The sequence below is a fragment of the Brachyistius frenatus genome, unplaced genomic scaffold, assembly GCF_029030835.1.
Source record: "Brachyistius frenatus isolate BFR_SWC_R1_liver_20210118 unplaced genomic scaffold, ASM2903083v1 Contig_311, whole genome shotgun sequence".
NCBI lineage: Eukaryota > Metazoa > Chordata > Actinopteri > Embiotocidae > Brachyistius > Brachyistius frenatus.
The window spans coordinates 5,001-15,000 of record NW_027210910.1 but is presented as its reverse complement, the minus strand read 5'-3'; the positions used below and the strand labels follow the sequence as shown (position 1 = coordinate 15,000).

At 50.5% G+C, this 10,000-nt stretch overlaps 2 protein-coding genes across 5 annotated transcripts in view; both read right to left on the bottom strand.

Annotated features, from left to right (window-relative positions):
* ltc4s (leukotriene C4 synthase) overlaps positions 1–90 on the bottom strand; it is a 1,506-nt gene extending 1,416 nt beyond the window's left edge. For all 4 annotated transcript variants that reach the window (XR_011312141.1, XR_011312140.1, XM_069722994.1 and 1 more), the window contains exon 1: positions 13–90. Coding sequence is in view for 2 of the 4 variants with exons in the window: in XM_069722994.1 (XP_069579095.1) it covers positions 13–70 (58 nt within the window). In the remaining 2 variants the exon portion in view is untranslated. The remainder of the gene's footprint in view (positions 1–12) is intronic.
* A 1,519-nt stretch (positions 91–1,609) lies between these two features.
* LOC138635500 (mastermind-like protein 1) overlaps positions 1,610–10,000 on the bottom strand; it is a 9,866-nt gene continuing 1,475 nt past the window's right edge. Inside the window, exons 2-5 of the mRNA XM_069723001.1 lie at positions 9,425–10,000; positions 5,967–6,221; positions 5,307–5,436; positions 1,610–5,159 (exon numbers count right to left, since the gene is read on the bottom strand). The exon at positions 9,425–10,000 is cut by the window's right edge and continues 790 nt beyond it. Of these exons, the coding sequence (XP_069579102.1) occupies positions 4,087–5,159; positions 5,307–5,436; positions 5,967–6,221; positions 9,425–10,000 (2,034 nt within the window). The 3' untranslated portion in view covers positions 1,610–4,086. The remainder of the gene's footprint in view (positions 5,160–5,306; positions 5,437–5,966; positions 6,222–9,424) is intronic.

The window sequence follows — 10,000 nt, the reverse complement described above, 5'->3', positions numbered from 1 at the left end:
ATGCCCTCTTACCTTGCTCCAGGATGCCCAGCACACTCACGGCACCGAGGCCGACAAGCTCCTCTGACATCTCAGAGCAACAGGTGACGCTGAAACACACCTGTCAAGAGTACAATAACAAGCATCCAGGAAGCACACACATTAAGACAGATAACAGGGAGAGCATACCTGCTGGGGGCGGGGCCAGAACACCTGCTGTCAGTCACTTTAAACAGGTAACCAGGTTCATGAGTGACCGGTCAGAGTTTAAACAGGTAATCACGTTCATCAGTGACCGGTCAGAGTTTAAACAGGTAACCAGGTTCATGAGTGACCTATCAGAGTTTAAACAGGTAATCACATTCATCAGTGACCGGTCAGAGTTTAAACAGGTAACCAGGTTCATGAGTGACCTATCAGAGTTTAAACAGGTAATCAGGTTCATGAGTGACCTATCAGAGTTTAAACAGGTAATCAGGTTCATCAGTGACCTGTCAGAGTTTAAACAGGTAACCAGGTTCATGAGTGACCTATCAGAGTTTAAACAGGTAACCAGGTTCATCAGTGACCTGTCAGAGTTTAAACAGGTAACCAGGTTCATGAGTGACCTATCAGAGTTTAAACAGGTAACCAGGTTCATCAGTGACCTGTCAGAGTTTAAACAGGTAACCAGGTTCATGAGTGACCTATCAGAGTTTAAACAGGTAACCAGGTTCATCAGTGACCTGTCAGAGTTTAAACAGGTAACCAGGTTCATCAGTGACCTGTCAGAGTTTAAACAGGTAACCAGGTTCATCAGTGACCTGTCAGAGTTTAAACAGGTAATCAGGTTCATCAGTGACCTGTCAGAGTTTAAACAGGTAATCAGGTTCATCAGTGACCTGTCAGAGTTTAAACAGGTAACCAGGTTCATCAGTGACCTGTCAGAGTTTAAACAGGTAATCAGGTTCATCAGTGACCTATCAGAGTTTAAACAGGTAATCAGGTTCATCAGTGACCTGTCAGAGTTTAAACAGGTAACCAGGTTCATCAGTGACCTGTCAGAGTTTAAACAGGTAACCAGGTTCATCAGTGACCTGTCAGAGTTTAAACAGGTAACCAGGTTCATCAGTGACCTGTCAGAGTTTAAACAGGTAAGTTTGCAGGTTCATCAGTGACCCATCATCCAAAAACATGTCAGAGTTTAAACAGGTAAAGAAATTTCAGGTTCATCAGTGACCTGTCAGAGTTTAAACAGGTAATCAGGTTCATCAGTGACCTGTCAGAGTTTAAACAGGTAACCAGGTTCATCAGTGACCTGTCATCAGAGTCAGAGTTTAAACAGGTAACCAGGTTCAAACCTGTCAAGAGTTTAAACAGGTAACCAGGTTCATCAGTGACCTGTCAGAGTTTAAACAGGTAACCAGGTTCATCAGTGACCTGTCAGAGTTTAAACAGGTAACCAGGTTCATCAGTGACCTGTCGGAGTTTAAACAGTTCTGTACAGTTCGATGTTTTATTTTACAAAAAAGTAACAATCTTTACGATGTTAGCCGAGGAGTTTGTTTATTTGTTTTTGTTTGTGTCAGCTGATGTTGGACCACATGTAGATTATTTTTTGGTATTAAAAAAAACCACACAGACGACCATCTTGTTTCTAAAGAACTATATTTACATAATACTCTTGTTTTACAGAGAACCATATCAAAAGTATAAAATACTTACAAAAACTTCGCTGCATATATAAAAATAACATCTATCTTCTCCAGATCATTAGGAAAGGCATACATACAAAAAATATATTTATAGACATTTACACAGAGCCCGTTCACAACAGTTAGACCCAGAAAGGCCCGGGAGCGTCTGAGCGGGCTGGAAGCCGAAGACTCGGCAGGAAGATCGGCAGCGATTTGGATGAAAACATGAAACCAGCCCCAAGCTAGCGGTTAGCAATAATAACATTACAAATAAAATATACAACATGTCTGCAAGAAACACAACGCATCTTTGAAGAAGTCAAAAACAGTACAGTAGATAGAACAACCGGGTCGCAGACGACCGGGTCGTAGCTCCGCCTCAATTAGGAAGAACGGGTTGTAGCTCCGCCTTCAACAGGATGAACACGTCACAACTGCACCTTTAACAGGACGACCGTGTCGTAGCTCCGCCTTAAACAGGACGACTAGGTTGTAGCTCCGCCTTAAACAGGACGACTAGGTTGTAGCTCCGCCTTAAACAGGACGACTAGGTTGTAGCTCCGCCTTAAACAGGACAACAACTGTCATCATGAGTGAAGAATCGACATGAAGCTATTGGATTAACGTATACAATGAGAACCACGTGGACACAACGCTAAACAGCGTTCATATTTACTGTTGAATTCTTCGTCCTCAGTTTGACCCGACGATGAGCTTCAGCTCTTTGATGTTTTTATCTCATTTTAAAATCAGTAGAAGTCGACTCTGATGCTGCATTTCTAACGAGCAAAGTTTGCAGAGTTTTACAGATAATTATCTTATTTTGAAAAATCAGCAGTGCAGGAAGTATTCACGTTCTGCTTTGTACCAAAACCAAACTGAGGTCACCATGACAACCAGAAAAACGCTTCCTTCATTTTAAAAGGACCATCCCACTGTTTCCACCTTCGTCTTGGCTTAAATCTGTCTGTTTATTTTCAAACGTACTGAATATTTCTGCCGGCTGCTCGCCTCCATGTTCGGAAAATGTTCCAATAAATCATGTTTGTTGAGAATAATTGAGAATATTGTGAGTATCATGAGCCTCTCCTCTTCACAGGAAGTCGAGCAAGCAGATAAAAATAAAAGAAAACCTAATGTTTTTTTTTGCTGCAGATAATTTCCCTAAACACACCGAGCTGTATTGTCTCATATTTAAATGTTTGTGTTCATCTGACCAGTGGCACATCTTTCCATACATTTCCCTACAGTATGAAAATCAACCTGCCGGAGGCGTAACAGTCACAGCGGTCATGTGACGTCACGGACCGATATTATCTCGGAAAACAAACTAAGAACAAAGGAATGGTCCTTTAAAACGACTCAACGCTGACGTGTGTTTCTCGGAGGGGAGCCGGCGGCCTGTAGGGGGCGCTGTGGGTGGCGGGGGGGAGTAAAGTGGTTCAGTAGTCTTAGTGCGACTCCATCCACAAACACTGCAGTGTGTTTATCCGCACGCTTCTGGTAGAAGAGAACTGAAAACGGTCAGAAACCAGTTTAACGTGAAATAATGACTTCATGAAATTGAACCACTTTCAGTTTGATTCATTCAAATTCATGACTCGTGTTTTCAGTCGGATGTTTTTACAGGGAAGTCCAACACAGGATTTACATCTCAGACAGGAAATGTCATGTTAATGTGCGTTTGTTTACATTCAGTCAAAATGATCAGCGATCACTTCCTGTTTGTCATCTGTGACTCACAGGACAAAATATTTTAGTTTAAAATGTCACGGTGACTGAATTCACAGGATTTATTTTTGTTTTACAGGAAAATGTTAAAGTTCATTTAAATTGAGAAAATATTTTGTATTTTGAGGTTGCAGTTTGACAGGAAGTTGGTCAACATTAAAAATGTAGTCTGGATATTTTATATCTAATGTCAGGATGTAAATCTGTTTTCAAAGTGTCACATTCATAATCGACATTCATTTATCCAAAATAAATCAGTATCAATATCAGTTGATCAGGTTTAGTTTCAGACTTTAAAAATACTTTAAGGTCTCTTCTACCAGGAGTGGAGCTTCATTGTTAAATTGGCAGATTTCTGAATGGAGTCTGGTGCTGTTCTCTCTTCATTTCACAGCTGAACTTCATCAGAGAGCTAACTGACCTTTGACCTCGGCGTGAGGCTGGTTTTTATTGATCTGTGGTTCGAGCACTTCGGCTCTGATGACACTTGACTCGGCCTCGTCCAATCAGAGCGGGAAGCAGCTCGACCACAGATGTGAAGAAGCCTTCACGTTTACACTCAGACAGGAAATTATACCTTAGCTCGGTGGCTAACGCTAACACGCCGACTTCCTGTCTGTCGGTCGAACCGATCCGATCGGCGTCGTCCTTCACGGCGCCGGCTCGCTCAACAGGGCTCAGGTGCTCCAGGTGAGTCCGACTAGTGGTGGCTGGCGAGCAGCTCGTCCAGGTCGGCCATCCACTCCTGGGTGCTCTGCCCCTTCAGCAGCGAGTCCACCAGCTCGCTCTCGGCGGCGAAGCTCCCCGACGCCACGTTGTATCCGAACGACACCTGCTGCTGTTGACCGGTAGTCCTGCTCACCTGGTAACCTTGGTTACACTGCAGCCCCTGGCGACCGTTGCCCTGCGGCTGTCCGAAGGCCGCCAGGTCGGAGAGGACGGCCTGGCTCTGATTGGCCTGTTGTTGCTGAGTCTGCTGCTGATTGGCCATCGGCTGGCCGAGGCTCTGAGGGGCGGGCGGCGCCCTCTGCTGGGCGGCGGCCATGTTTGTCTGCATCATCTGCTGCCCGGGGTTCAGACCGCCCATCGAACGCCCACCGGGGTTGGCCCCGAAGGGGGCGGCGCCCGGCGGCATCTTGGGAATGCGCGTCTGCTGCTGCATGTGGAAGGCGTTGGGGGGGCCGCTGAAGGCGTTGGGGGGCAGGCCGGCGTTCCCGGAGGGCGGCTGGTTGGCGAGCTGCTGCTGCCAGGCGGCGCTCTGTCCGCCCTGCATGGCGCCGGGCATCGACCCGGGCATACCGGCCCCCATGCTGCTCTGCATGGCGCCTGGCATGCGGGCGGCGGCGACGGCGGCCAGCTGCTGCTGCTTCAACATGGCGGCGTTGGGCGGAGCCTTCAGGTGCTGCTGCTGAGCCAGAGCGTTCTGCCTGTAGGCGGCGCTCATGGCGCCCAGCGGCTGGCGCTGCAGGCCGGCCTGCTGTGGCGGGTGGTTCGGGTGGCCCGGATGACCCGGGTGGTTCGGGTGGCCCGGATGGTTGGGATGCATGTTCATGTTGCTGTAGAGGACATCCACGCCGGCCCCGCCCCCTCCGCCCCCACAGGACGGCAGACTGATGTCAGCCTGATTCGACGAGGGGGGCGGAGCTACGCCACCTGCCGGCCCACCCCCCTGACCCATGTTCATACCCATCATGCCTTGGTTCTGAGGGAACATACGGGACCCGGGGGCGGGGCCTCCCATGGAGCCGACGCTGCCCATTGGCTGAGAGGAAGCTGTGACGAAACAAAGAAGGAACAAGCAGACGGCAGAAAAACATTTTAATTTGTAATTCTTTTTAAATTGATGGTGTTTATTTCACGACTTCCTGTAAAAAGATTTTAACAGTCGATCATTGAAGCGTGACGTCGGATCAGTCTCACCTGTAAACTGGCCGACTGGCTGCTGGGGGAAAGGGTTCTGATTGGCCGGCGGCCCCGGCTGGTCCTGGTACTGAGGGGGGGGGCGGGTCAGGTGTCTCTGCAGCTGCTGGTCCTGCTGACGCTGCTTCTCCTGCACGCACGGAGACGAGATTTCAGTTAGTCGTTCTGAGAATCACATGATCGACACCAGCAGTGGAAGAAGTACTCAGATCTTTTACTCGAGTTATAGTACTACGAAGAAAAATACTCGATTACAAGTCTTCAAAAGTAAAATTACTCTCAACAAAATGTACTTTGAGTATTAACAGTAAAAGTACTCCATTATTATTATTATTATTTAGTATTACCCGAGTAGTCTAATCTGTGTACAATAATGTAACTATAGAAACTGATCACGTTTTAGGTATAAAATATTGAGAACAACAGCTCCCCCTAGTGTCCGAGAAGAAGGCAGTTTATGGAGGACAAAGTCAGAGGCTCCGCCCAGTTCTTAAATCAATATAATCTAAACTAAACTTTGTTTTAATCATTAATTCATCACTCCATCATTCCTGTTGCTGTTTCGATGTGCAAACATAAAACAAAAGGACCGGTTCAGCATCTTAAACATCGTATTTTGCCGCTGCAGCGCCCCCCTCTGGCGCCTCAGGTGAGTCGTACCTGTTCGGCCATCAGCTGTCTCTGCATGAACTGCTGCTGCTTCTGCTGCTCCAGGATCTGCTGCTGCTGGTGCTGCTGTTGCTTCAACGCCGCTGCCACCGCCGCCGCCTGGCTGCTCATGTACGCTGCGTTACCGTGGTTACCCGCCATGGCGTTCGCCCCCGGCTGGGCCGCCATAGCGTTGTTTCCGGGCGCCGACGTCATGGCGTTGGCGGGGCCCGGGCCATGCGGGGGGGCGGGGTACGAGTTCTGGTCCTGGTTGGGAGAGAAAATATAAATAAATGTCCTATATTCATATTCTCTATTTTATCATTAATAAGTTTAATTCAATCTGTTCTTATGCATTTGATTTCTTTTCTTTTTTTTAAATGCCATTTTAACATGTTTTCATGTTCCTTTAAATCTGTGTTGATATGAAGCACTTTGAGCTGCTTTTCTGGTATGAAAGGTGCTACACAAATACATTTTATTATTTGCATTATTATTACAATAGGAGGCAGACATTTAAGTTAAATTAAATTAGTGTGTATAAAATGTAAAAAAACTAAAACAAAGCAGAAGGAGTCGATGAGGATGCAAAACATTTGAATGATTAGCTTACATGGAATGTATTTTAAGGCTCTTTATCGCCCTCTGGAGGCCGTAGTGTGAACTACAGACGTAACATGAAACGTTCTTTAGTGTTTTTGAAACTAAAAAAATGTAAAGTTTGGCCTGAAGAAAAGCTGATTTTAATCATGAAGAATTATCCCTCCGAGCTGCACGCATGTTCACGGAAACTTCTACAGAACCGCTGACGGACAGGAAGTGAAGTTTTCACTTATCACTGGTTGTGATAATAAAGTGAAGTGTAGCAGGAACACGGCGTCCTGTCGGCCCAGAAGGAAAACACAACCAGGAGCGGCTATATTTAAATACAGAGGGAATATGAAAGACTGCTTTGTCATGTCCTCCCTCTCCTCCTCCCACTTCCCCTCCCTGTGAGCCTTAGCAACCAGCTGCTACACACACACACACACACACACACACACACACACACACACACACACACACACACACACACACACACACACACACACACACACACACACACACAGCAGCTGAACAAAAGGTCTCCTGCTGCAGCCCGACTTCACCTCCTCTGAGCCCCACAGACTGGTCTGGACTGGTCTCTGTCTGCAACTGCTGGACCCACACCAGTCACACAGTCACCCACTCCCACACCAGTCTCCCACACCAGTCACCCACACCAGTCACCCACTCCCACTCCAGTCACCCACACCAGTCTCCCACACCAGTCACCCACACCAGTCACCCACTCCCACACCAGTCACCCACACCAGTCTCCCACACTAGTCACCCACTCCAGTCACCCACTCCCACACCAGTCACCCACTCCCACTCCAGTCTCCCACACCAGTCACCCACACCCACTCCAGTCACCCACACTAGTCACCCACACCAGTCACCCACTCCCACACCAGTCTCCCACACGAGTCACCCACACCCACTCCAGTCTCCCACACCAGTCACCCACTCCCACACCAGTCTCCCACACAAGTCACCCACTCCCACACCAGTCTCCCACACGAGTCACCCACACCCACTCCAGTCTCCCACACCAGTCACCCACACTAGTCACCCACTCCAGTCACCCACACCAGTCTCCCACACCAGTCACCCACTCCCACACCAGTCTCCCACACGAGTCACCCACACCCACTCCAGTCTCCCACACCAGTCACCCACTCCCACACCAGTCTCCCACACAAGTCACCCACTCCCACTCCAGTCACCCACACCAGTCTCCCACACGAGTCACCCACTCCCACTCCAGTCTCCCACACCAGTCACCCACACCAGTCTCCCACACGAGTCACCCACTCCCACTCCAGTCTCCCACACAAGTCACCCACACCCACTCCAGTCACCCACACCAGTCTCCCACTTCAGTCACCCACTCCAGTCACCCACACCAGTCACCCACTCCAGTCTCCCACACCAGTCACCCACTCCAGTCTCCCACACAAGTCACCCACTCCAGTCTCCCACACCAGTCTCCCACTTCAGTCACCCACTCCAGTCACCCACTCCAGTCTCCCACTCCAGTCACCCACTCCAGTCACCCACTCCAGTCTCCCACACCAGTCACCCACTCCAGTCACCCACTCCCACACCAGTCACCCACTCCAGTCACCCACTCCCACACCAGTCACCCACTCCAGTCACCCACTCCCACACCAGTCACCCACTCCAGTCTCCCACACCAGTCACCCACTCCAGTCACCCACTCCCACACCAGTCACCCACACCAGTCACCCACTCCAGTCTCCCACACCAGTCTCCCACACCAGTCACCCACTCCAGTCTCCCACACCAGTCACCCACTCCAGTCTCCCACACCAGTCACCCACTCCAGTCTCCCACACCAGTCACCCACTCCCAGTCTCCCACTCCAGTCTCCCACACCAGTCACCCACTGCCACACCAGTCACCCACTCCCACACCAGTCTCCCACTCCAGTCACCCACTCCAGTCACCCACTCCAGTCTCCCACACCAGTCACCCACTCCAGTCACCCACTCCAGTCTCCCACACCAGTCTCCCACACCAGTCACCCACACCAGTCACCCACCCACTCCAGTCACACACACCAGTCACCCACTGCCAGTCTCCACTCCAGTCTCCCACCCAGTCACCCACACCAGTCACCCACTCCAGTCTCCCACCAGTCACCCACTCCAGTCACCCACTCCAGTCACCCACACCAGTCTCCCACCCACACCCACTCCAGTCTCCCACACCAGTCACCCACTCCAGTCTCCCACTCCAGTCACCCACTCCAGTCTCCCACACCAGTCACCCACTCCAGTCTCCCACTCCAGTCACCCACTCCAGTCTCCCACTCCAGTCTCCCACTCCAGTCACCCACTCCAGTCACCCACTCCAGTCTCCCACACCAGTCACCCACTCCAGTCACCCACACCAGTCTCCCACACCAGTCACCCACTCCAGTCACCCACACCAGTAACCCACACCAGTCACCCACTCCCACACCAGACTCTCTGCAGTCCTCTAAAATATCTGCAGCCAGATTTTACCCAGAAAGCACCCTGTTTTTTGTGTCCTCTGTTTAACACTCGATAAACAGCAGCAACAGTGAATAAACACGTTGCTTCCTCAGAATAATGAGACTTGGTGCAAAAGTACAACATCTGGAACACAGCATGAAACATCACTGATTAAATGTCTATATATTTCTCATCTGCACTCCTGGTTTATGGTTCACGCACATCTGATTAATTTAAATTCCTTATTAGATTAAAACGAATTAAGTGCAACAGGTCTAATTAGAGGAAATGTTGAATGCAGATGTTCCGAGTGTTTCCTGATGTTTTAATTATCGGTGTTCCTGCGACTCCTCCTCCTCCTGTGACGACTCCAGGTGTGTTTCTTACCTGTGGGTGCGGTATGTGCTGCCTGAAGGTCATGTTCTTCTGCTTCATCTGTTGCTGTCTGAGCAGCGACAGCAGCGCCGCCTTGTTCTGGTTCTGGGCATTGGGGGGCCGCGGCGGGCCGGGCCCCGCCTCAAAGTGCGACAGAGGTTTGGTGTTGTTGTAGTTCAGCATGGCGGCCTGGGCCTGAGCTCCCGGGGCCGGCGGGTGGCTGAGCGGTGGCCCCTGAGTCATGTGACCCAGCATGTTGGGGTGCCCCGGGGACCCCTGCATGTAGCCGGCCCCCGCCTTCGGAGAGCCCTTGTTGGGCTGAGCGGGCAGCAGCAGCTGCTTCTGGGCGTTGAAGTCCTGGGGGTACAGGGAGGGGCTGCTGGGCTTGTCCATACCGAACGCGCCCCCTAGTGGGCTCTGAGTGGTGTTAGCCAGCTGGGGCCACGGCGGGGGGTGGGCGTGGGGCCCCTGGTTGTGGAACTTGGTCCCCGGCTGCGGCGGTTTGTGCTGCATCTGTCCGTGGAGGTGCTGCGCTCGCTGCTGCTGGGCGGCCAGCTGCTGCAGCTGCTGGGCCGGGGACAGGTCTTT